At 39.2% G+C, this 27,520-nt stretch overlaps 1 protein-coding gene and 1 long non-coding RNA gene across 5 annotated transcripts in view; one reads left to right on the plus strand and one right to left on the minus strand.

Annotated features, from left to right (window-relative positions):
• The window catches only part of LOC140607987 (uncharacterized), an 84,047-nt gene extending 83,714 nt beyond the window's left edge, over positions 1-333 (minus strand). Inside the window, exon 1 of one of the 2 annotated variants that reach the window (XR_012009929.1) lies at positions 1-333. This is a non-coding gene — a long non-coding RNA (uncharacterized lncRNA). The other variant, XR_012009930.1, reaches the window with a different exon arrangement.
• On the plus strand, positions 260-23,619 carry EDNRB (endothelin receptor type B). 3 transcript variants are annotated; one of them, XM_072782675.1, is made up of 8 exons: positions 260-430; positions 1,235-1,770; positions 16,551-16,663; positions 16,799-17,003; positions 18,606-18,755; positions 19,159-19,292; positions 19,857-19,965; positions 21,069-23,619. In XM_072782675.1, the coding sequence occupies exons 2-8, from the start codon at positions 1,285-1,287 to the stop codon at positions 21,201-21,203; spliced, it is 1,332 nt and encodes a 443-aa protein (XP_072638776.1). In that variant the 5' UTR covers positions 260-430; positions 1,235-1,284; the 3' UTR covers positions 21,204-23,619. The 3 variants fall into 3 exon arrangements, with proteins under 3 accessions (XP_072638776.1, XP_072638775.1, XP_072638777.1); XM_072782674.1 differs by lacking the exon at positions 260-430 and having other exon boundaries at positions 1,038-1,770; XM_072782676.1 differs by lacking the exon at positions 260-430 and having other exon boundaries at positions 1,052-1,770; positions 20,932-23,619.
• Positions 23,620-27,520: the final 3,901 nt, after the last annotated feature.

The raw sequence follows: 27,520 nt of genomic DNA on the forward strand, positions 1-27,520 counted from the left end.
CCGTGGTTTAGGCTGGTCCTTTGAAGAACTCAGAACTCCGGCACCCAGCAGGCTCAGGGGACGCTCCCCGGCCGGGGACTGTCCTCTCCAGCGGGCAGCGACTGGTGATGCTGTCCAGGCATGAGCCCAAGGGGAAAGGTTGCAGAGCAGTCGGAAGGCGCGGGAGGAGTCTGGCGCTGATTGATGGGGAAGGGACGAATGAATAAAAGTATTTGTCTAGGAACAGCAGAGACCCCGACCGAGCAAGCTGCGGAGGCCACTCGGCCTGGCATTCCCTGGGCGTTTCGTCAGAGCCAGACCCGCCAGCCGCTGCAAGGGAGGCGTGCTCGCCCCGGGAGCCGGGGCTGGAGGCGAGCCGAGAGCTGAGCTTCCCGGGGAAGGAGGCAGGTCCCGGCTCATCGCTTTGCGCCTGGTGCTTCCCGCTCGCGAGGTAAACGCTCTGGTTTGGTGTTGAGTTAAAATCAGTGATTGAACCCCGTCCTGGAGCTTCAGCTTGGGTTAGCAGTTTGGGGATATATTTTTTAAGTCTAGTTAAAAAAAAAAAAAAAAAAGACGTAGAGAATCCAATGAACTAAAATGAGGTTGGAGTAAAGAAAGAGAGCGCAGGGGAGCTGGAAGCCACTTAGAGACAGACGCTTCCGAGTCAATGCTGACGCTCCCCCCAGGTCGGACGAGTGGGGAAGTCGAGTCCGAGTCAGCCCGCGCGCTCCGGCGGCGCCCGGGCGATCCAAGGGCGCGCGGCTGGGGAGGGAGGAGCGGCTTTCACTCGCCGGGAGGAGCGGCGGCCAGACACCGGGAATCCGCCTTCCCCGCGGGGAGCAGAATGAAGGGCCTGGCACCTGCCCTTGGCCTCCAGGTGCCTTGATTCCCCAGTTCCCACGCGACCTGAGCCAGAACGTGCGTGCTCCCCGGCGGCGCACCAACACCACGGGACTCAGAGCTCTGCCTCGGACACCCATCCTACTCTCCCTTCCAGAATGCCCCGCCCACTGCGAGTCACTAATCCCCCGGGGGGGACGCAAGGGAGAAAAAGCCCAGGGAAAGCCGGATCGGGAAGGACAGTGGACGGGCACAGCAGGGTCACGCGCGCCAGCCCAGCCCCGGCGCGCAGACTGAGGTCCATTCGTCCGCGGGTAGTAGCGGCGCGGCTGCGCCCTGCGCGAGCGGTTTGCAGGGGCGTGGCTGGGGGAGCTGACCCGAGCCTCCTGTCTTTTCTTCCCTTGCTGGTCTCCAGACTCCAAGCCGCAGAGCGGCCACCCGACGGCCACCGGAGCAGGCGGCAGCATGAAGCCTCTGCTAAGCTGGTGCCGACGCGCGCTGGTGGCGCTGATCCTCGCCTGCAGTGGGGCGGGGGTCCAGGGAGAAGAGAGAGGATTCCCGCCGGCCAGGGCCACTGTGCCACTTTGGGGGCCCGGAGAGATCACGACGCCTCCCACTGAGGCTTCCTGGTCCAAGGGTCCCAACGCCAGCGTGCCGTGGTCTTCTGCACCTCCGCAGATGCCTAAGGGAGGGAGAACAGCCGGAGGCCCGCCACGCACCCTCACCCCTCCCCCCTGCGAAAAATCCATCGAGATCAAGGAGACTTTCAAGTATATCAACACGGTGGTGTCCTGTCTAGTGTTCGTGCTGGGCATCATCGGAAACTCCACACTGCTGAGAATCATTTACAAGAACAAGTGCATGCGAAACGGCCCTAATATCTTGATAGCCAGCCTGGCTCTGGGAGACCTGCTGCACATCATCATTGACATCCCCATCACTGTCTACAAGGTAAAGGGCTCCTATTGACGGGAGGGTGCCTAGTTAGGAGGAGGGAGGTGGGAGAGCCTTTGGGGGATCTTCTTACTCAAGAAGATCCATCGCCTCCTAAAATCAGTGAACATTGGACATAAATTCCCTACTGGTCTTCAGTAACCTTAGGCTAAACCTGGAACAAGTGTAGTCCCCAGACCAGCAGGATCAGCATCGCTTGGGAACTTGTTAGAAATGATATTTTATGGTCCCACCTCTGACCTACTGATTCAGGAACTCTAGGATGGAGTGCAGTAGCTTATATTTTAACAAGCCCATCATGGGATGGCAAAGCTTGAGAACCACTGGTCCTGAAGTATCTAGTCCCTACCATACTAGTCCCCAGCTCACTGGGTCCATTCTCTCTGCAAAAATGTGGTCCGTGAATTGGCAGGATTGGTATCATCAGAGAGCCTGTTAGAACTGCAAGTGCAGCCTGAGCTTACGGAAGCAGAATCTGCATCTTAAGATACCCAGGTGATTCACATGCACATTAACCTTGGGGAGCATTTTTGTGGAGAGTCCTGAAAGTAGAGGGGCTGGAATGGGTTTTTAGGAAACAAATGGGCTATAAGAAATAGATACAGACTAGTGAGTACCCCAACACAGTTCATCTGCTATGAATGACTCTAATGTACCTACTCTTTATTGCATGTTTACAGTTGGCCAACCTCTGAAATGGATGCATTACTTCCCTTTACTGCTTTTGACAATCCGCAAGTAGATATTTCTCCGTTTTACAGAAGATTGATAAGATGTTCAAGGTCTCACAGTTAGTAAGAGATGGAAGTGGGAATCAGGCCCAAATCTGTCAGGTGCAGGTTGCAAGTTGTACCCCCATGGATTACCTTGTGAGCAAATCAAAGAGCTCTGGATTCGAAGTCTCTAAGGATTTCGGTAGCTAACATTATTTTGATTATCATGGCATCGGAGGAAACAGGCATGGAGAATGAGGGCAGGACATAAACCCCCACGCTCTTTGACTCCAGGTTGCTTTGGAACTCTAGACACATCCCAACATCTCTGGGCCTCAGTTTCCTCAACCTTACAATGAGGTGACTAGTGTCCGCTTAATGGGGTTTTATGTTGCTAAGAAAAATAGCCTAAGTGAAAGAGCCAGAGATTTTTAAAGGCCCATGGAAATTATGTAAAGCTCTGCTTACCCATCATGATCAGCAATAGAAAGTCACACAGAAGAACAGAACCAAAGTGGAAAGGAATGGGAATGGGCTTTGAAAATTTGCCTAAAACTAGTCCAGGGCCCACACTACAAAGGGAAAACATGTCATGGAGGGTTAGAAAAACATTGTAGGGGGTGTTTTGATCTTTGTGGCAGAAGGAGTCACCGTAACACATACCCTTAAATCTTAATCCAAATAGCCATTCTTTAGGGGAATTTTCACAATTTCTGAAGTTTGAAATAGGATTCAGATTAAGGCTCTAGAAGGAAACACTCCCACAAATGGGGAATAAAGAGAAGAAATCCTAAAATCCTGCAGGGCAACTGGTTCTTATGAAGTCTGAGTGTTTCCTGGGAGAGCCACAGTCTGCAATAGGTACTTTAAATGCAGTCACACTTCTTTTGGAGCCAGAAGTGAGGCACTAACTTCTTTAAGAGTCCCACAGACCAAGTCTTACCATTCCAATTTGGCAAAGGATTTCAATTCATCAAAACTAACTCCAGAAACTTAGAGTATAAGGTGTTGAGAAATTTTTAAATAAGTGAAATCAGAGCCTTCTGAAAAGGGAGATTACAATCTAGGTTTGCTAGACTTGCAGAGAATTTTGTGAAAGGTCTCTTTGGGGAGGTCTTAAAAAACCCAGCATGTCCAGCTCAACAAGGGACCTTCCTAAGTCAGCCAGCAGCTGAAGTGGATGGAAGGTGGGGTTGAGGGCATTACCCTTCAGATGGGTTGCCTCTAGGCCAGATGAAAGCTCTTCCAGGACCACCTTACTTTCTCTGGCCAGATGATTACACTCGATCAACCAGAGAAAATCTGGCTCCCCAGGGGGCACACAGCTTTTACTTTCATTTCAATTTTCTTTATGATATCCCTAGGAAATTACATCACTTTGCCTGAAGCCATTCAGTCTATTAAAGCTGTATTTTTACCTCTCAAGTAAACAGACTAATGAGTCATTACAAATCAGGCCATCTAGTCCTCTATGTGGATTATAAACAAATCCATCTCAAAAAGTAAGGTCCCATTGCCAGGTTTGCCAACATGGAATCCTACATGGGGGCTTTTGGTTTATTTTCATAGCGTGCATAAGCATGTGTCACTTGCAGGATAAAATAATAATAATGGATGCCATCCATTATACACAGGTCCTTGGTTTATTTCACTAAATCACTGCAAGAAACCCTATGGAGGAGATATTGTTGTCATCCTTGTGTTATGAGAAAGCTACATGTTGGAGAGGCGAAGAAGTAATTTGCCCAATGTCACACCACCGAATAGCAATGAAATTAGGGCTCGAATGCATCCACCTGGCCCTAGAACCTGCAGTACCCTCGGCCCCTCTGCACTGAGTGAGCTCACACCTAGCACGCTTTTCTGTTGCATGGAGCACTGTTAGAACATTGAGTGCACTGTCAGAACTACATGATAAACTAACACACGATAGGATATACTTGGCAAATGTTTTCAGTCCTAATTTGAGTCATCTGAAGATTTCTATCTCCTGAAATCCCCTTCAGATGTTCTACAATATATAATATGGATAATATCACTGTTTGTTATTCTAGAGGCTTTATTTACCAAAACAGCCCACTCAGACTAGTTAAGAGTCACTTATTCCCTTAAATAATTGTGATAACATACAAGTAAGTCTTTAAAAGTGCATTTAGAATTTCAGCATAGTCAGATATTATACTTAATGCGAAGTAATTTAAGTGAATTATGAGTGCCATTTTTTAAAGATTTTATTTATTTATTTATGAGAGAGAGAGAGAGAGAGAGAGAGAGAGAGAGGCAGAGACACAGGCAGAGAGAGAAGCAGGCTCCATGCAGGGACCCCGATGCGGGGCTCCATCCTGGGTCTCCAGGATCAGGCCCTGGACTGAAGGTGGCACTAAACTGCTGAGCCACCCGGGCTGCCCTATGAGTACCATTTCAATTTATCCTAAAGTGGGAGATTTGAATCTCTAAACTAGTGATTTCTGATTTTGTTTTTGCGGGGTATTACAATTCTCTTTTAAAATCCAGTTAGTTATATTTATTACATAATATGGCACATTAATTTTCTATGTCTATAATATGGCACATTGATTTTCTATGTCTATAAATATGGCACATTAATTTTCTATGTCTATAAATAAAACAAATTTTCATTCTTATTTATACACACCACATACATAAAACATCCACAATTTCTGGGGGGTTCATAGAACCCACCCCAGCGCATCTGTTGGCATACCCAAGGGACCAAAAAACATCAACGTGAGTCTATTACATTAATCTGGAGTTCAGTAAACCCAATGTTCAAAAAAGTTGGAAAAGCTCAAAATGTCACAGTCCTTGATACTACCTTAGAACAGAAGAGAACTTCATAGGGAGATGCTTCTGTGAGATGCCGACAAACCTCAGAATATAGATCTGTTCTACCTTAATTCCTTCAAGGAACTGGGTTTCTGGAAAGTTCCAGCTAAAGTCAATCCTCTCACCAGGTCTCTTGTGTCAGATAGGAAATCCTATGACAAAGGCCAGAGAGGTATTGTAGGACACCCAGCAATGGAAAGCTGTTGAAATGCTTCACATATTCACCTAAATATGCTGAAAAGAAGAGTCTGGCTTACCCTTCTCAGCAGCACAGGCTAGGGCTGTAACATGCTACATTTCATAAGGCCATCCAGATGAAAATGAAAAATGCAGTCATCCAAAGAGAATATCTTAAAGTATATATGTATATTTATATATGTGTGTGAACACATATATGTGAACATATATACATATATAAATGGACAGGTGAATAGTATTTGACACAATGCCTAGAACATAGTAAGCAAAGAATAAATGTTATTAGAATGTGTGTGTGTGTGTGTGTGTGTGTGTGTGTGTGTGTGTGTAAAGAAGAATGAAAATTTGGGGTTTGTTTTTTTTCAGTTTTTGCCATTATAAACATGGCTACAAAGAATATATTCATACTAATGGCTTTGCACATATGTGTGACTATATCTGAAGGGTACATTTCTAAACTAGAACTACTTAATCAAAGGATATATGCATTTGTGATTTTGATAGATATTTCTATATTGTGTCCCAAAGTTATTATTGTACTCTTAGTTTAAATCACTATTTTATGTAATATCTCCATACAGATACACTTGTGTTAATGTCTGTCTAATATACATAGGGCTCACCATGCCAACATTAATTCACATGATCTATATACATACCTGAACCAAAAGCCATTATTTATAAGTATCTGATGTGAGAAAGAATCTCTTCTTATTCATGAGCTAATTGTGCCCTACCTGTATAGATTGCAATGAATGGGGTAACTACCTACATGTCTATTGCCTATGAGAACCTATCTGACTACTACATATGACTGACTAATAGCACTGATATCAAAATCGTCAAAGCTGTGTGAAAAGCAAAAAAGTTGAGTCTACTTCTGGATGCAGAAAGATTTTATGTTGTTATTGGTTGGCTGGTTGGTTAGCTGGTTTGGCTTGGTTTGGTTTAGCAGTGATATCTAACAAAGCTTTGTTGCAATTTGAAATTAAAATTTACTTCTTTTAACTTCTCGAGCAATTAAAAATTCTTAGGCAAATAATAAGTTCTTAAATTATCTCTAGATTTCATTTAACAATTTCACTCTGTGCTATATTTGCATGGATAACTGAGTTAATACAGTTAATTCTCAAACATAACTTCCTTCATGTGTAAGCAAATTGCATTTGCAAATAAACCTGCTTATGAACCATAGGAACATTAGTTTGATAAGGATCCACGTATAATCAGATGTCCAGTGGTGGTGGAGTGTCACTGGATGACTTTGCTATTAAGATTCTGTAGGCTACTGTTAGAGGCAAAGAGCCTGTCTTCCTAGCGCTAAGAGGCAAAATTGCTGATCTTTAATGTTTAACTAGGTAAAGTAGGGTACACCTAACATTTAAATGCTGGCCCATAAAAATGTGGAATTGCTTCACTGAATCCACAAATAGGTTTTGAGTGAAGTCACCTTGTCAGGTATCAGATACTTTTTCTGCTTGTGACACACTGTATTCCTGAACAAATTTACTTTTCTCACTTCTAGTCTTAGACCACCTCTAGTAGTTAACAAGTTTGTGTGTAATTGACTAGTTTCATAGTTAGATGTCAAAGTCAATAAAACATGGTCAAATTTAACTTTTGGAATTACAATTTTCTGGCCAGGGAATGGACATTTATGCACATAGAGCAATACAAGAAGTAAAAGTATTTTTGGATGGGGAGTCTAATTTCTTCCAAGATAAAAACACTCTTCCCATCTCCAGTAAAGTAACTGAGATATTTTACTGAAATTTTAGTAATATTTAAAGATGTTCTAGTAACACAAGTTCTTTGAAACCAAAACAGAACCTAGGTACTTTAAGATTCATTTACTTAAAGCAGAAAAATTTTAAGGGGCCCCAATTAAACACATTTAAAGTATTCACTTTTAAAAATATTAATAAAGAGTTAGACTATTAGCTCTGAATGACCTAGAATCAGCTAGCAGATAAAACTAATAACCCAACATTCCACCTAACATAGTGCCTGCAAAACATAGTCCCTAACAAACAGATACTTGTTGACAAAAGATTTTAGACATAAAATGTAAGGACAGTGGACTTTTCTAATTATAGTTTTTATAACTGTTCAGATGAAAAAAGGAGGAAGTTTGCTTCTCTTCTTATATGAGGACATTCATTAGTCATACTTAAATAATAGGTCAGTAGCATAATTCACATAACCCAGAAACTCAAGATTCATATTCCCAATTCATTGTTCCACACATGGATTCCTGTGACAAAATGACTGTCAAACTCTTGGCCTTGGGCAATGAAAGTTCCCTAAGTTAACTCTCTTCTTATATTTGCCTTTGATCTGCCACTTGGTCACTCAATAAATCCAAGCCTCTTAAAATATCAAGGCAATGTTTCTTTCAATATGGGAAGGCTTCTCTATCAAAGGCTTTATATCTTTCCTTTGCTCACTTTAAATGAGTCGGTCAAGATTGAAGACATTTGCATAGCTATACAAGAGGATGACAGAGCCAAAACCCTGTTGCAAGGCCGAGAAGACGTGTTCTTTATTTCTCAAAGAAAAACCTTATAAGGTTATCTCTGTGTGGCTAATATGCTATAGTTGATTATTTTTAGAGAAACATGCCAAATGCTAATAAATGATTAAGTGCTTTAAAAGGTGTTGACAGATAAAGCCTGAGATGAAATAAGATTCAAAATGTAATTTATGATGTGAAACATTCTCTTTCAAGACTTTGCAGAGTTAAGACAAGGTTGGTTATGCTTGGGAAATAGCCGAGTGTGGTGTATTGAGTATAACTTAGCCAACAACTTCTCTCATTTTAGACTTCTGTTCTTCCCAGTCATTTATTTTAGAGATTGATTATTTCTCTTTCCCTACGGACCCTCTGGTGAAAATGTAAATGGACAAGAACACAGCCGAATTGTGGTGGTAGAAGAGAGAGAAAATGGCTCATGCTTGAATCAGAAATTTATTAACAAAGTGGACTGACACATTTCTCAGCAGTTCTCTGTCCCGAAGACTCACAGCTACACTCCTGCCTCCTGCCTTGCATCCATCCTTTCTCTACTTCTTTCCTCATTAGTTCCATTGTAGTTTCCAGAAGGGGTGAAAACTATTCTCTGGATGTTTACATTGTACGTATATCTTCTTCCCCCTCACTCAGTATTTTCAAATTATTTTAGATTCCATAGTAATCAAATGTCTTCTCATTGTAGCTTACCAGTGTCCCCTAAGATAGTGTCTGGGTAGAATTAGATTTATATAAGACGTGAAATGATTTACTAAGGTTTGTGGACTTCACAAAGTCTCTTTTGGAGCCATGAGACCAAGTTGTAATTTTTGTTTCTTCAGGTGTCACAGTGATCTTAGAAGATACAGTTCAGAGAAGTAAATCTACTAATATGCTACGTTTGGAAAGAGTATTTCTTAATGCTCTTTGTTGAATTCTTCAGAATATGTAATGTGTCAGTGAGTTTTTAAGCACAAACTGTGTGTAGTTTTCATGTTCAGATAATAGGTGAGTAGCATCTATATATTGACCTGTTCCAGACTTGGAAATAGATTTCATTGTAACACTAATAGGAAAATATATTTAAGGTGAATTTAACTTTCTCCCAAGACATTTATTTTTTTTTCTTGCTTCATTTGGAGATTTTGTTTCAAGAAACTTAATACATCTTCATGGAGTCATCATTCTATTTCAGCAAGTCATAGCAGTGTTTCCAGAACATGGAAAACCCTCTGTTTTGCGGGTGCACATGCAACAGATTGCTAGAGACAGAGCTTCTGTCTTACATGGGGCAGCGTTCACATTGTAGTCTGGTTAAGTGTCACCCCTGGGGAATTCTGACCCACATATTTCTAAACCACATGAACTATTAGTAATTAAATGCATCTTGATGGATGCAGGATGGAACTTATAATTGATATTTGTCCCTAAGGGCAAATTGTCAATTTTTTGACAATGTATGTCAAAAAAAATATTTTCTATGTACGTTATCAGCAGCTTATTTTAAATTCTGTCCCTTTATGTGATTAAAAAAAAGAAATAGGAATCCTTGAATGAGGGTACTCTGTCTTTAAAATGCCAGTTCAAATGCAGAAAAACTTATCTGCTACAGGAAACAGAGATAACCCAGAAGAATATACCTTTTCCCAAAGTTATGAAATCCAACTGCTCCATTCTTACCTCTCTTGACTCTCACTGCAAAAACATCTCTATAATACCAGTTGTTTGAAAAAAATGTTCACAGTTCATCACAGCAATCTGGCAAAGTAACCTCAGTTATTTTTGTTAATATGCTTCTCATTCTGCTTCTGAAACGATCATCTCCTACACCATCTCCATTCTTAGGGCATCCTTCTCCACCAAATTTACAGCTAAAGCTCCTCATAGGATCCCACAAGATAGTGAGAAACAGTTGGTTCTGTTTTATGCCTGTCATTTCCCTGGCAGCTTTGAGTAGGAGAGGATAGAGAGGAATTATTGCTTTTCACCTTTTCTACCCTGCTCGGAAGGCAGAACTCCAAAAAGAGAAGAATGAACCATCACCATCAACCCTTCAGGGCCCTGGTTTCGTGTGTCAGGAAGACCTGATCTGGAAGGAGGAAGGAAGAGCATGGACTAGACGATACAAAAAAAAAAAAAAAAGTGCATAGCCATCTTAGTTTTCCAAAGAACTTGTTTCAAATATGAGAACTGAAAGTTCATGACAAAAATTTTATCACAAGATTTCTCCCTTACGATCACATCCATTCTTCTCATCCCTCCACACATTCATTCACTGTTAATCAGCAAGCTTTTAGTGAGTGATCACTGCATGCCAGGCACTATGCTGGACATTATAAATATTGTAGAATATTTTAAAACAAACAGTTAAAGCTCAGTATATACTCTTAATTTAAAAAATAGCAAAAGAAAATAGCATATGTGCTTAATGAGGCAATTGAATACTTGTTAATGCAAGACGGTTAATTTTTTTTTAAGACGGTTAAATTTTTAATTTCCTAACTTTATGGGGCTTGATTCCTTTGGGCATTAACAGTGGTATGTACTAACAGGATTTTTTTCCATTTAATTTCTCAAGAATGTAATTTTTAATTAAAAAGAGAAATGAGAAATGTAAATCCCCCAGTTGGAGAGATTTTGTAGGACTCGATAATACTTACAAAGAAATAATATTTATTTCCTGTTCACATGATTTATCCTTTTAAAAACTGAGGAAAAAACTATAATATAAAAATCATTTTTAAATGTAACATAAAAATAATGTATTTGGATCCTGTTGCCTTTTTTCTTTCTCAAACACCTATTTCCAACGTAAAGTTATGATGTCATGGTCATCCCTGAGTAGAAACCTTATAATCAGTATGATCACATCTTTTTTCAATCTAGTTGAAAGTAAGTCTAGTTGACTTACTCGTGTTTAGTCATTCAAAAGAAATGTTCTAGGGAAGAACAGTAGGGGAAAGGGATCAGCACTAGCATGGGTTCTCATTTGTCAAATGGACACCACATTGCTGTAGGACAAAACAATAACAAAACTCTTCGTTGGATGAGCCATCGCAATGTGCAAACCAGTAACAGTTACTGAGGTTATTTTCTAACTGGCTCACATTTAATAAATGGTAGGTAATATATATTCAAACAATTTTAAGCAGGATCTAAAAATTTAATTCATATGACATCTCATCTAGAAACAGTACAGAACTCTAACAATGACTTTGCAGTTAGAGAGATTTGTTTAATTGCATGCTTGATTTCTCTTCGGTATTCAGATCTTGCCCTTAGGTTATCTAATAATGGGATACAATCCAAAGGAAAAAAAACTAAACATAAGGAATAAATAAGAATGTGTTATTGCTGGGTTTAAAGTGAGAATTGCTTCCTCTTGCAATAAAGGGCATCAATTTCGACTACAAAGAGGAAAGCTATCTTATTGGACTTCAACTTAGATGTTGGATGTCATGATTTTTGCCAACAGAGTGAAATAATTAATTGCTAGTTATCATAAAATCTCTAAGAACATTCTTTCATCAAAATGTAAAGAAGGCATCTTGGTTGAGAGTGATTTTTGTTTTTAAACATAAGTTGGTTTTCCCTCACCACCACTAAGGTTTTTGTTTATCTGTTAAACAAAGAGTTGATGTCTTTGCATTTTAAATAAACTCCCAGCACTAAATTGTGGGAGACTTCCTGGAAGTTGTTAAGACGAGAAGAGCAAGGGTAGTGGGCCTGTTTCTGTGGCTGGGTGTCTGGCTTCTCAGCGTCTCCACAAAGCCTTCTAATTGAAGAGAGGCAGAGGTTACCAAAGTCACCCTTTTCATTACAAAATAATAGAAGTGGCAGCTGGTACTTTGTCCCTCATCTTTTGCGGCCTCTCAGGACCAACAAATTTAAGGTCTGAACTGAAACCCTGAAAAGCTGAAAGCTGATGAAGGTTAATACTCCCTACTTTGCAATTCCTTTTGCCTTGGAAGCGTAGATTAGAAATTGTAATCCCTCACTTATGATTAGATTTTTTACTATCTCTGTGTTGAACTTGAAGAGAATGGTTACAATTTTCAGTTTGTGTTTCCCTGTCCCCTGTGATAACTTGGGTCAGAGGTTGGGCTGCAGGCCTCCCAATGGTATGAAGAGCAGTCATCCAATTTCTAGGCTGAGCCAAAAACAATAGTAACCTCAAAACAGGCCCTGGTTTAGTGCAGAGCCCATTTCCATTGGCCAGACTTCTTTTCCTTCTGTGACCTGGACACTCATTTATCCTGATTCATCCAATGGATGTACCTGTGCGAAACTAATATTTGCATTTGGGGATATAGTTTGAGATAGTAAGATATTTGAAAATATCCTGTTTTTTTGGATAGTACTCTAATAAAATAGCTAGGTGATTAGGAGAAATTTTATTCTACATCAAGATATTTTACCACTGTTTGACACATAGCTATGGGTTTATTAATACTAATGTTGATTTCATGCCAAACCATTTTTTTTCTATGGTCAGTTTCTCCTAAACACTATATAGACTCTAGAATCAGACCATGGGGGTTCAAATGTGGATCTGTTCCTTAAGTGAGTAATAAACCAAGGTACAAGGACAAGGAGCCATATGAGTAAAAAACCAAGTAAACCAAGGCCAACCAAGTATATTACTTGTCTAATGAGGAAAAGCAAATAACCTTGAAACTTAGTGGCTTGAAACAATCAGCATTAATTATCTCATATTTTGTTTGTGGTCTAGAATTCAGGAACCAGAGTGGGTAGTTCTGGCTCAGATGCTCTCTCTTTCAGGATGCAGTCAAGATATTTCCCAAGGGCTACAATTTTCTGAAGATTTGCCTAAAGCTGGAGGATTTTCTCATTCATACACCTGGGACATTGGTGCCAGTCATTTCCAAGAGGGCTCAGTTCCTCACCGTGGTGGCTTATCCGTAGAGATGCTTGAGTGCCTCCCAACATGGCAGCTGGTCTCCCTGAGAATAAGTGACCACCAGGCAGCAAGGAGAAAGGAACATGCCTTTTGTGAACTAGTCTCAGACATCACACCTCAGCCCTTTCACCATATTCTGTTCACTAAAAGCAAATTATTAAAGCCAACCCACATCCAAGAAAAGGGAAATGAGGCTTCACTTTTTGAAAGGAGGAGTAGGAAAGAATTGTGGATGTATTGAAAACCAACATCTCATATTAATAGACTTTTAAGTGCCTCAGGTGCCTAAGTGCCTCTTATCTATAAAATGGGCATCAGTAATACTATCTCATAGGATTTCTTTGGAGATTTCATGGGTATTGTATGTGTAAAGTCCTTAGAGTAATGCCTAACCCATCATAAGTGCCAGAGACATGTTAGTTTTGTTTTGTTGTTGTTGTTGTTGTTGTTGTTGTTGTTGTTTTTCCCAATCCATCTAAGGACGATCAGAATTATTAGAAAGAATATTGTCTGGATAATTTAGAACAAGCTGGTCTGGTAGAGTCCTTGGAACTGGTTGGAATCTTTTTATTCTTATGTTTCCAAGGGCAACTGGCAGTTGTTTTAAAGTATCTAGAGTTCACAGTTGGTTCAGATCTGAGGTATCCTGAGTCTTCCCCATTTCAGTAAATGCCTCCACCATTCACATGACAAACCTCTTAAGAGTTGCCTGACTCCACATATCTTATATCCAACCCATAACAAGTCCTTCTGGCTCTACTTTCAAAATGTATTTCATCTACAACCCATTCTATTCGGCCCCGGGTCACCACAGGATCGAACTCACCACAATCTCTCATCAAAGTTTCCTTTCCTGACCCCACACTCTATTCTCCATCGAGCAGCCACAGTGATCTTTTTAAAAACAAAAATAAGACCATGCCATTTCCCTGTTTAAAAAGTTGCAATTTCCTCAGAAAATTATTCCACCTCCTCCCTCTAAAACTTCATCTCCTAGACACTTGGCCTGGATCACTCCATTATAGCCTTGATAGTTTGTTCATGTCCTTTCAGCTCACTAAGCTTATTTATTTATTTTTACCCCAGGATCTTTGTACTTGCTCTTTCCTCTGCGTAGAATGCTCTTTACATAGTTCACTTTCTTATTATAGTCAGGTCCCTTACTCACATATTGCCTCTTCAGAAAGACCTCGTTAAGAAGCCTATCAAGAAATTATTCCAATCCCCATACTCTCTTCGTATGATGACAATACCTGTGTGACACCATATTAAATATTTATGTTTTTTTAAATCTATTTCCTTCCCTAGACTGTAAGCTTTATGAGAGCAGGAAGTTTTCCTTTTTCGTTGATATGCCCCCTGTACTCAGAATGGTGTCTGGCACATATTGAATGCTCAATAAATGCTAACTGGATGAATGAATGAGAATTTTGAGTCAACTGATAAATACAGAAGTCACAAGCAGAGACTAATCTGACCCACAGATATATTTTTGTTACTATAGTATTATATGACTGTATTTTTAAAAAATATGAATTAATTGACACCTTTTATAATTATGAGGTTTTATATAAAAATTCCAGATTTTTTAACTAAAATCAAGAGTTTTTTTTTTAATTTGGGATTTCTTGTTAAAAATCATGTCAAGGTTTTTCGCAGCTTATCCTTTTAGATGGCATTTGTACTACACCCTGCCACTCTCTATTATCTGACCAACACCAATGACATTCCTATACCTGACTTTCTTTACCCCTCAGCGGGGCCCTGTAGATTTCCAGGACCCTAGATTAAGAATATCTATGGTAAGTTTGCCAATATCGTCCTACATATAAATGTAACTTTTTATGTCTAACTTAGAAATGGAATGGGGAAAAAAAAAAAAGAAATGGAATGGGTCTTATATTGGAGGACCAAATCATATTCATACTAGATACACATTTCAGCCTTTGGTGCTATTATAAAACAATCAGTTTATACTCCGTAAAGAACCCTCACTAGTGAAAGGACGGAAAGACTCAATTGTGTTTCAAAATAGTTTTCACTTTTGGAAGATTATTCTTTAAAACATTCTTTAAAAACATCAATTCGAAATATTTTTATTTTCAAAACCTCGTGAAAACTCGATCCAGATGTTTACCTAAAGTGATTCATTAACCAGTGGAAGGCACACCCAGTTGTCCTAAGAAAGAAAATAACTGAGTTTAACAATAGATGGTTGCATAGTCTGAAGTCAGATGAAGAGAAATAAATGCATAATAGCAAGAACTCTGCCTTTTTGTTCATTGTAGAAGCAGTACCCATATATTTTAGGGGTTTGAATATTAAACATCTGCTACATAGCAGGAACTGTATAGGGCAGTTGCACGTCTCTAGGGATTCCAGAAAGCAAAAACCAAACAGAACAAACAAGTAAACATTGTAGTACATGCAATAACTGGTGATAAGTGCTATAGATTAAAAGGAAAATGGAGTAGAGTAGGGTAAGAGAGATGGGAACCTGGCTGGCTACTGCACTAATAATGTGGTTAAAGTAGGTCATGTTGAAAAGATTAGCTGTGAGCAAAACCTGAAAGAGGTAGGGGAGTTTGTGAAGTGGATATGTGGGGAAAGAGCCTTCCAAGATAAGGAGACATCTCGAGGAAAGCCCTGAGACAGGAGTGTGTCTGGTGCGTTCAAGGAGCAGTGAGTATTCCCACTGAGTTACTGGGCAGATGAGTTGACTACAGTAAAGAATAAGTATACAAATGCACACCTTTTCCCTATAGAAGCAGTCTAGTCTCCCCAACTGAGGAATGCTTATCATCTGTTTTTAATTATCGTCTGGTTTAGTTTGGCCATGACCTGAGCATGTGAAACTCCACAACAATATAAGACGTGTTTGCAGGGCAGCAGGTTCAGTTTTCTTTTTTTTCCTAAGATTTTGTTTATTCATTCATGAGAGACACACAGAAAGAGAGGCAGAGACATAGGCAGAGAGAGAAGCAGGCTCCCTGTAGGGAGCCCGATGTTGGACTCGATTCTGGGACCCCGGGATCGTGCCCTGAGCGCAAGGCAGACTCTCAACCACTGAGCCACCCAGGCGTCCCCAGATTCAATTTTTTTTTTGAATTTTTTTTTTAAATTTATTTATTCATAGAGACAGAGAGAGGGGCAGAGACACAGGCAGAAGGAGAAGCAGGCTCCACGCAACAAGCCCGACGCGGGACTCGATCCCGGGTCTCCAGGATCACACCCCGGGCTGCAGGCGGCGCTAAACCGCTGCGCCACCGGGGCTGCCCCAGATTCAATTTTTTAAGGAGAACTTACAAGACTAGCCTCAGATGGCCCCATGGTGGAGATCCTGATCCTAAGCTGCTGTGTATGCATAACAAATTCTCATGAACTGGCTGTGCTTTCATTATTCCCAACCACTCTCCCAATCCATATATCGAACACCGGTGCTTTTCAAAGGAGTAGTCCATGAGGAAAAGAATAAGAAATTATTATTGCTTATCTTACTCCATATGTTAATTACTGTCCACTAAGTAATGCAGTTCAGAGGGCACTGTGTGAATATCTCCCTAACACACCTCATGTCTTCTCAATGCAGCTGCTTGCTGAGGACTGGCCCTTTGGAGTTGAGATGTGTAAGCTGGTGCCTTTCATACAGAAGGCCTCCGTGGGAATCACTGTGTTGAGTCTATGCGCTCTAAGTATCGACAGGTAAGAGCGTAAATTTAAGCCAGGTATATCCTGAACACTATACTAGTGATTGCTATGTTACATAGAAAATAAACCATGTAATTCAGTAAAAGCAGGCTCTGCCAGCTTGACAGATAATTCTATTTTGTTCTTCAGATATCGAGCCGTTGCCTCTTGGAGTCGAATTAAAGGAATTGGGGTTCCAAAATGGACAGCAGTAGAAATTGTTTTAATTTGGGTGGTCTCCGTGGTTCTGGCTGTCCCTGAGGCCGTGGGTTTTGATATGATAACCATTGACTACAAAGGACGTTACCTGCGAATCTGCTTGCTTCATCCTACCCAGAAAACAGCCTTCATGCAGGTGAATTTTACCATTTTCTTTCCTTTCTGTTCTTGCCTTATAAATATTTAGCTACTTTCCCCCTGATCCTCTCTTCTTGGGAAGCTATTGATTTATGACTGTCCTTGGCATAAATCAAGAGTGTAAGCCCCAGGACTGTGGGGCTTACGGTGACTAACGACCCACACTGCAGGAAGCTAGGTCACTACTTCTGCAAGAATTCCCTGGTGCTCAGGGATACAGATAAACCAAGTTCACATGAGAGAATCGATCTGAATTTATACCTTTCCTACTCAACTCCCCCAGAAGGACTGACAACTACCACATATTCTGCATAAGACAACACAGCAGTCATCAGAGGGAGTAGGATGGTTCAGTGAATGATCAGGTAGAAGATGCCCTGATGTGGATGGATTCTGAATGGCAAGCCTGTCTTCTCTCTAAAGGGAAAGCTGTCATTACAAAGAATTTTCCATCTTGGCCATTTATTCAATAATATTGAATCAGGAAATGAGGGTGGGGGAATGGCAATGCTGGTATTTGGAGATAGATCTTAATTTAAGTATAAAAGACTCTTCCCAACAGAATGGGTCAAGAGGATTTAATGCACTTGGTCCAGGTGTTGCCGAGGATTATTTTCTATTTTACATATGAGAAAACCATATAGAACTTTAGGGATTGCATATATCACGGTAATGAAAAGAATAAAGAGGGACGTGAATGTGAAATTGAGAATGAGGTTGCTGACTTCTTGTTTCTTATTAGTTAAAAGGAAAAGGTACTGCATAGATTACAAAAATTGTGCCCCGATACAGATATATCTGGAGCAACAGTTTAAAAACAAAAAAGAACAGAAATAGAGTAAGAGAAAAGACATAAGTCATAAGCAGCTTTGATTTTCCGATCGATAAATTTGATTTTTTTAAAGATTTTATTTATTTATTTATTTATTTATTTATTTATTTATTTATTTATTTGAGGGGGTATGGGTGGGAGAGAGAATGAGCAGCAGGGAGGGCCAGAGGGAAAAGCAGACTCCCTGCTGAGCGGGGAGCCTAATGCAGAACTTCATCCCAGGACCCCAGGATCATGACCTGAGCCAAAGGCAGACACAACTAACTGAGCCACCCAGGGGCCCTCAATAAGTTAGATTTTTACATTTCTTAGCAAAATGATTTATAAAGACATTTCCACATCAATTTTTTCTGGAAAACAGACTTGTTAAACAGTGAAAGCTTCCTTAAATACTAGGATGTCTTTACATATTCAGATGTGGTATTTCAAATGAAGACTACCTTAAAGATCATTTGTTTATGTAAAGGCAAAAATATTTGGGAAACCCAATATTTTTAATTTTACCCAACTGCTTAAATTTTTTGTGCATAATTACAACATACTGCCTTAGAGAATTGAAATGCTCTTGAGGGGAAGTTTGTTTCTTTTAGTATAAGTATTTAATTACTTCAGTAGAAGTGGCCTGAAAGATTCTATATAGTGTTTGTGAAATGGATCTACTTTAGAAGATAATTATTCCTTGATGAGTATTTTTTTTACTTTTGCATTTAGTATATAGATTTTTTTCTACAGGGAAATGTTAATCTTATAATACTCTCTTTTCCATAGTTTTACAAGACAGCTAAAGATTGGTGGCTATTTAGTTTCTATTTCTGCTTGCCATTGGCCATCACTGCCTTTTTTTATACCCTGATGACCTGTGAAATGTTGAGAAAGAAGAGTGGCATGCAGATTGCTTTAAATGACCACTTAAAGCAGGTAAGAGAACAGAAGTATGTGCTGACTCATGATTACAGTGATGATTATGAATAAAAAAATTATTATGATGATAAATTAAATTATCATACACTAGAGCATATTTCCTTTTTCTTGCTTCTGGTATTTTTGAATAGACAAAGAATATTTTTTTTATATCATCAAGCTAGAGATATTCTATTCTACATAATCTAAAAGGGTCTAGAAAAAGCCATTACTTTAAAAATGAATTTGTAGTTATTTTAGTTCTAATTCATATTAACTATTCAATTTAAAGGTCAGTGTTCTGGATTTTTACAAATACCACTGACTTTTTGTAAACAATATTAAGTGTTCTATTTGGGAAGAGAGAACGTTGTGATTATCTGAACCATCTATTTAATTTCTGACTATGGTTTTATTTCAGAGACGGGAAGTTGCCAAAACAGTCTTTTGCCTGGTCCTTGTCTTTGCCCTGTGCTGGCTTCCCCTTCACCTCAGCAGGATTTTGAAGCTCACTATTTATGATCAGAATGATCCCAATAGATGTGAACTTTTGAGGTAAGAAAGGTAAAAGAGAGTTTTGTAGGTAACTGCCATTCAGAAGTTTTTTTCATTGATCCCTTTCATAGGCAGAGAGAGAGTATCATTTTGCTAGTCTTTAGGGAGCAAGGAGTCAAGATTCTCATTTTTTATCTTCACCCCTATTGTAGAGAAAGGAATAAAGGCGACTTATGAGAACACTGGGAATGGAGAGCCAGAGCTGTCAAAATGTTGAGTGGGTACCACAATTGGAAATATCAGCTCCAATTCTCCTTTGCACCTCACAAAGTCTTTTCTCAGCCAGCCCCAGCACTTCCAGATGAGATTTTATTGTAAAAGAGAGAATTGGGCATGGGCAGAAGGGCATGATGACAGAGAGAGAGAGAGAGAGAGAGACAGAGACAGAGAGAGAGACAGAGAGGGGGAAAGAGAGAGAGAGGTCATCATTAGCAAAGACCAGTGATAAAGTCAAAAATTATGGATATGGGTAATTTTTTTCTTCACAAAAACTCAAAAGTTTGCGAGAATACATACTTAAAGCAATGTATTGTTCACAGACATATTTTGGGTGGTTTTTTGCAGCTTTTTGTTGGTGTTGGATTATATCGGCATCAATATGGCCTCCCTGAATTCCTGCATTAATCCTATAGCTCTGTATTTGGTGAGCAAAAGATTCAAAAACTGCTTTAAGGTAGGAGTATTTCAAAATAAAAAGCTCTTTTTGGCCTAGCATCAAATATAACCTTTCCAAACTATTCATATTTCTATTTAAAGACATTTCGTAAATTGTTTTATAGTTTTCCCTTGCATTACACCACGGATGAATTTTTTTAAATATGATTTCTGCTCATAAATTACTATACTTAATTTCTGCCTGTAAATCCTCATCAACTACTCTCTACTGCCTCAACCAATCAATTGTATTCATAGGAATGCTCAGAAAATTAACAAAAGGTACATGCATTGATGTTTGACAGATATCAGATGATAAAATAAGAGCTAATGTCTTAAATTCCTTGTCCACTCATAAACTCATGGATTGCAGGGCAGAAGAGAACGGTCATCAAGATCAACTCCCTCATTTTATAGAACAGAAAACAATGCACCTCTCACTTTCTTATACATATAGATTCTTAGAAAGCAAACAGTATGAACAAAGCTTTGGGTTTTAAAAAATCCAAGAAAAAGAAATTGGATGAAGGAAACAGACATTTCTATATTTTATAAGCTTACTGTGTGACAATAACAAAAAGGCACATGAGCATAACATGTGGCTGACAAGAGCCGGCAATGTAATATCATTGACGTGGGAAGATGTTTATGACACTGTCAAGTGAGAAACAGCAGACTATGGAATAGTACGTATAGTACAGTTCTATTAAAATAAATTGTACATGCACTTCTATAAACATGCACATATACAGTCATGCGTATGTGTGTGTATAATATTTCTATTTGCATAGGGAAAATGTCTTGATTTATGTATTTATCAAATATTATGAGATTTTCTCAAGTAATCAAGAGTAAATATCAAGAATTGAGTGGCTTTCTTTAAATTTAATGACAAGATGAATTTTAATGATATACATTTTTTTCTCTGTATTTGCTTGTTTAAAAAATTATCATATACAACTTATGTAATTATATATCGTTAAAGGGAAAAATAAGAGAGCATGGAAAGAAAGTGGCCGAGAACTCCTGATCATGCCAAGAAAGTCAGAACCCTAGAGCGTAGCAACAGTCATCACAGTGTAACTGATGTGAATGTGTAACAAGTTATTTTGCTTTGTACAGTCATGCTTATGCTGCTGGTGCCAGTCATTTGAAGAAAAACAGTCCTTAGAGGAAAAGCAGTCATGCTTAAAGTTCAAAGCTAATGATCACGGATATGACAACTTCCGTTCCAGTAATAAATACAGCTCATCTTAAAAGAAAGAATATCCACTTAATTCCATTTTCTTTTTTCTGGAGAGAAGTCATTAAAAGAATGAGGCATTTGCCAAAACGAAACAACTGTGTGCTCACAAAAAACAATGTAAAAATGTAAGAGTGATTATTTTCTTAATACTCAGTGACACATGACATTCTGTGAGCTGTTTACAGGACGAGAAGAAAAGCAGTGATAATTAAGAAAGCCTCATCATGAAAGCACTTAATTTTTTATAATCAGCACTTCAGTGTAGCTCTTGAAAACTTCCAGTACATTCATGCACCACTTACATTTAAGCTGAGCTCACTCTGAATTCCTATTAAAGAGATTTATTTTTTAAATTAATGTGAATCTGATATAAAGGAAAATTGTGTCACTGTAAAATGGAATTTTTAAATAAAGTTTAAATTACTCAATTTAATTTTCTTTTAAATCTTTCAAAAGAACTTTCTTATTCATGGTGTCACACCATTGGTTGGAGTATAATGTGAAAGCAGTTTAGCTGGTGTATTTTTGTGACATTACAAACATATTTAAGGGACCAGGAGGTAGGATCAGAAAGAGAGATTGAGGTTTTTGAAAACCATTAACCTTTCTTCCTTCAGATAAGATCAAATGTCACAAAGGGAAGGAGAGAGCAGACACTATCCCAAAAGACCGCTTTGAAATCTCCCATTCATGTATGTACTCAGCAAAGAAAGCGTTACCTACAATTTTTTTAGGATTATTAAAACATTCTTCTTCTTTCCCTATTGTAGTTCAAACACTATTTGTTTAGTTTTGTTCTCTGTAAATACTTAGCTACAACATACGATGTGCAGTTGATTAAACAAAGGGCTGGCCCCAGCGTTCATACCTTTAGGATGGAGAAATGCCAGCAATGCCATCAGGGACAGGATGTGTTGTGCCTGAAGCCATGACCATGTGGCCCAGGAGAAAGCAGCCTCCTCTCCCACAGGCAGTGGTTCAAATGGTCTCTGGCATAGGTATAATATGATAATTACAGTACTAGTTTTTAAAATCACCCAGATTAATCAATTTAATAGCTACCTGTAAAGCTTATTACTAATTTTTGTATTATTTTGTAAATAACTGATTAAAAAAAAAACAACAGTTCTCAATGTGGTGCTTTTTTGCCACGTACAGCCAAAACTGCTTTTTGGGACTGTAAGAACTCTTTGTGCATTCTTGCCTAATTCTTTCATCCCCACAGCAAAGTGCCTTAAGTTAACTTGGGATGATATGTGTGTGAAAATATGTCCCAGAGAGAACGGAAGAGAGAGGAAATGAGGTGGGGTGGGAGGAAACCCGTGGGGACACAGTCCCATTCTTAGCCTGACGTTCGTCATTGCCCTGTCACATCAATGCAAAAGGTCCTGATTCTGTTCCAGCAAAACACAGTGCAATGTTCTCAGAGTGACTTCAGGAATAAATTGGGCCCAAGAGCTTTAACTCTGTCTTAAAATATAACAGAGTTTCTACTTTTTTTTTCCTTTAAGTAACCCTGGGCCACATGTTGGAAATGAGCTAGCAGTGTCATTCTCTGCCAGCATCTAATGTGATAATACAATAAACCAAAACCCAACAATGTGGCCACAAAGAAAGGACAATAATTGATTCACATGCGACATCAATTCTATTTACAGATCACTCATGGTCTTATTAGTTTCTTCCCAATCATTTTTACAGATACTTGTCAACGCAAAAGACATTTCAGGCTTTGGATTTTAAATAAACTTTGGGAGACTAATACCTTCACAGTTTGTTAATATATTTTTTGTCCTACTTGAGTTTTAGCTCTTTTTTATTACCATGTACTAAGTTTTGGTTCTTCCTCTTCATATATGTTCCAGGACCCTGTCCTTCTCCATATTACACTGTGGTCTATAATCATCTTGCCAAATTTTGAAACTGCACACAAAGAGTATATATGTGTACTATTTATAATGAAATTGCATTCCATAGCTTTCCTGAAAATGTTTGATTTCAAAATTTTAACATACTGATAAAAGTTACTAAGAAACAAACATGATTTCCTGACATAATTAAAACTGATATGGCCAAAGGGATATAGTTGATAGCAAAACTTGGGTATACTGTAGTGTACTTTATAAAATTGTAATATAAGCATGTAAAATAATTATATATTTTGTTTTTCTGAAGTCACTTCAAGTGGCAACTACTGTAGTTGCTGATTCCTTATTATGTAAACAAAATCAATAAAATCTTAAATTGTTTTAAAAAAAGACCAACTTATTTTTTACTGTACAATGATTTATTAAGTACTAATTGATTAAATGTTTAAAGGTAATACAAATGTTATAGGTAGACATTATTTATGTTAAGCATTACAATAACCAAGGAAGTGTAAAAGTTGTTACATTAAAATGCCAGGTTTCTGGTCTTCAGGCTTCATTGTCCTTATTGTTCTTGTTGTGTTTTATTGTTGTGAGTAACCAGATATACAAATAGACATTCAATTTTGCAAGATTGATTATCTGGATGATAGTTTCCAATGGTCTCTCCTGTCTACCTATCTTTGCATTTCACTGGTTAATCATTATTGTACCAAAGGTCAAAGGCGAAAAGTTGAAATGAGAGTTTGGGATTACTCACTTCATCTCACAAGCTTTTTTTTGAGTGTTTGCTATGTGCAAGGTAGGACAAAATTAATAAAATACAAGTTTCCTATTTGATAGGAGACAAAATAATAACAAAATGTTAACACAAAGCAAAATGAAACGAGCACCAAATAACCATATACTGACTACTCTCAAGGTTCATGTGTTATGTTTCTGAGTACATAATCCCTTTCTTTTTCTGACACAAATAGCAAAAAATTAGCATTTACTCTTTTCTCATATAATATATTAAACCCAGTCTAATGTTCCAGAGGTTTCTATGAGTGACCCCTCACCTTTGCTGGATTTCGGCTGCCTTATATCAGCTGCACATTTGAGATATAGGAGTTCAGAATTTCAGGGGCTCTTTGAAAAGTACAGGAAGGGTCAGCATAGGCAGTACCCTCTGCAGGCCACTGACAAGATCCTCTCTTCTCTTCAACAGTTAGTTGTCAAGTTACAATAATAATAATGCACACACATTTCATTATCATAAAAGTAGGCAGAATAAATATAATTTAGATTCTGGGAAGAAAACCAAATTTTGTGGTGGTCCTAAGAAGGAAATGTCCAGAAATTCAAATAACACAGAGGCCAAGCTTATGAAGAGCAATAATTCTGGATGACTTGCTTTTAGCCATTGGCCTCAAAGTGACAACATGAAATAATCAACAGATTGAATGAATATACCCAAACTGGGAAATCCCACTGGACACTTCCAGGATTCAATGTTCACATGAGCACAAGGAATAACCCCATCAGGAAGGCAGCGTGTGTAATGGAAAAGAAATCAAAAAAGAAAAAAAAAGAAAGAAAGAAGGAAAGAAAAGAAAGAAAGAAAGAAAGAAAGAAGGAAGGAAGGAAGGAAGGAAGAAGAAAGAGAAAGAAAGAAAGAAAGAAAGAAAGAAAGAAAGAAAGAAAGAAGAAAGAAAGAAAGAAAGAAAGAAAGAAAGAAAGAAAGAAAGAAAGAAAAGAAAGAAGAAAGGAAGAAAGATTAGGATATCCTTGATTATTTGGGTGATATAATCAACCTCAAACAAGTCAGTGAACATCTCAGAGCCTCAATATAATTATCTCAGGTTAAAATTACTATAATTACTACATAATATTACAAAGATATTAATATCTCTAGATTAATTCTTATATCAAATCAACAAATTTCTAGTGTACTTATCAGAGTACCCTCTAAAATACAGGCATATACAAATGAAGAAGACGTAATCCCTGCCTTCTAGAAATCTGATGGGTGAAATAGACAAATAAACAAAGCAGCCAATACGTTATAGGTACTGGTATAGAGACATATATGGTAAGAATTAGGGAACTAGAGAAGTTGGTACTTGAGTTGGACCTTAAAGGAAGTTTGCCAAGCAAAGAGTCCATGGCACAGCTGGTCAAATAAATGGCTACTGTGTGGGAGAACAGAAAGGGGTGGACCAGTATGGCCAATTCAGGCAAAGGGCTTGACCCCAGCATGCTGAGGGAAGGCTGTGAGATGTGGGGCTGAGAGGTAGGCAGGTTGGAGGCGGGGGTCGTTGAGGGGGTGGGCTTGTGTTCCACGCAGTAGAGTTCGTCCTTTCCCATGGCCAGTGTTTCTCAAATGTCTGAGAGCTACACACCACAGGGTCATCTAGAATATCTGTTTACAACACAGATTCCTGGCCTCCAGCTCTGATTCATATAATCAGAGCCTCTAGGGTGGGGCCCAGAAGTATTTAATTTAACAAAGATTTCAAGTAGCTCTTATGGATTTAAAACTGGGGAAGCCCTGCAGCATAGATATTTGCAAAGCACTGAGCATTTTTTTTTAATTTTTATTTATTTATGATAATCACACAGAGAGAGAGAGAGAGAGAGGCAGAGACATAGGCAGAGGGAGGAGGGAGAAGCAGGCTCCATGCACCAGGAGCCCGACGTGGGATTCGAACCCAGGTCTCCAGGATCGAGCCCTGGGCCAAAGGCAGGCGCTAAACCGCTGCGCCACCCAGAGATCCCAGCACTGAGCATTTTAAACAAGGAGTAACAAGATGAGTTCTGTTTTCATAAGACCCTACTTTGCAAGCCGCATAGAGCATGGATGAGATGACTACAAGGCAGAAAGCAGCAAGACAGAATAAACAGTTCCTGCAACTGACAGGTCAAAGAGCTGAGGGTCTGAGAGAGAGTCTTGTAGGGATGCTAGAAACTGGGCCGGTCAGCTGAAAAGATAGTCATCATGACCAGATTGTTGTGAAAGTAAAGCTCAATTTAGAGGTTTCTGGCTGGAGCCCATTCACTTAGATCAGAGATCAGCAAGCTATGGCCCAAGGGTCAAATCCAGCCACTGGCCTGTCTTTGTAAATAAAGTTTTATTGGAACACAGTCACACCAATTTGTTTGGACCCATTTATTGGACTAGAGTTGCCTTTCACAACAGCACAACTGAGTAGTTGTAGCAGAAACCTGTAGCCCACTAAGGCTAAAATATTTACTTTCCGGCCTTAACAGAAAAATGTGCTGACCCTTGACTTAGATAAATAATAATAAGGGAAAAGAGGGGCAGCAATTGAACTGGAGAGAAGGAAAGTGTTCTGAGGATGGAATGAATTCTGTTTGGGATATAATGAGCTTAAAGGTATCATGGAGCATCCATGGAGATGCTTAGGCGATCTATGTGGATTAAGGACAAAAAAAGTGCTTAGAGTGGTTTCAAGATTCTAATTAAAGAAGGGGATGAATGAAATGCTCAAGGAAAAACAGAAAAGGTAGGGAGAAAAGGAAAGAAGAGATAGAGAATAAAACAACAGCAGTCATGAAGGCAAGAGGAGTGGGCAGAGACAAGGAATTCAGAAGAGGCTGCAGCAATCAAGGAGGACAAGGGCCACAGAAGTCAGGGAGAGGCCAAGAAAAAACAAGGATGGGTGTGAATCAGAGCAACAGGAGAATGAAAAGTGGCTTTTGAAATTGGCAGTTCCAGACATATGGGGGACCTCCTCCCAAGCAGCCAGTGTGCATGTGCGGGATGTACGGTGACAATGTATCTATATCTCCTCAGCTCCCATTCACTCAGTACTACCTATTTTCTACATAGATTGTAGTTCATGCCACTTCAGTAGTAGAGAAGGGTAAAGCTTTTGGCTGAAGATGATGTCTGAAATATATAAACTTTTTTCCTCATCCTTCTTCCAAAACTCCATTAAAATGAAAACAAAAAACAAAAAACAAAACAAAACAAAACAAAAAAACCCAAAACAAAACAAAAATAAAAAGGTATAAACCCACAAGGCCAGAGATTTCCAAGGGCAGACACCTTCTGACCAGAAATGTTAACAAAACCCGTGTATGATAAACACCTGAGGATAAAGGACAACTTACTCAGATTTCATTGCTCTTTACTAAATGTCTGCCAGGGAGGCAAGAGTGACTGGATCATAGCATTGAAGTGAAGATCTGCCTCATAGATGGTGAGAGCTTAGCCCCCATTCCACACCAGGCACCCAGAAGAGCAACCAGCAGCCTTAGGCATCCCAGGCAAAAGATTGAAGATTCTCTTCTAAGCAAATAATCAGATCAAGAAGAAAATACCTATAGATACCAATATTAGGGTGAGGAACCCACATGGGTTGTATGCTTGCTCCATTCTACCCACATAAACAGAATTTCCATTGGCCTCTCAGTGCCACACTCTTAAATATGGATGAGCAGGCCAAGGCCAA

The sequence above is a fragment of the Canis lupus genome, chromosome 17 (assembly GCF_048164855.1).
Source record: "Canis lupus baileyi chromosome 17, mCanLup2.hap1, whole genome shotgun sequence".
Classification (NCBI taxonomy): Eukaryota; Metazoa; Chordata; class Mammalia; order Carnivora; family Canidae; genus Canis; species Canis lupus.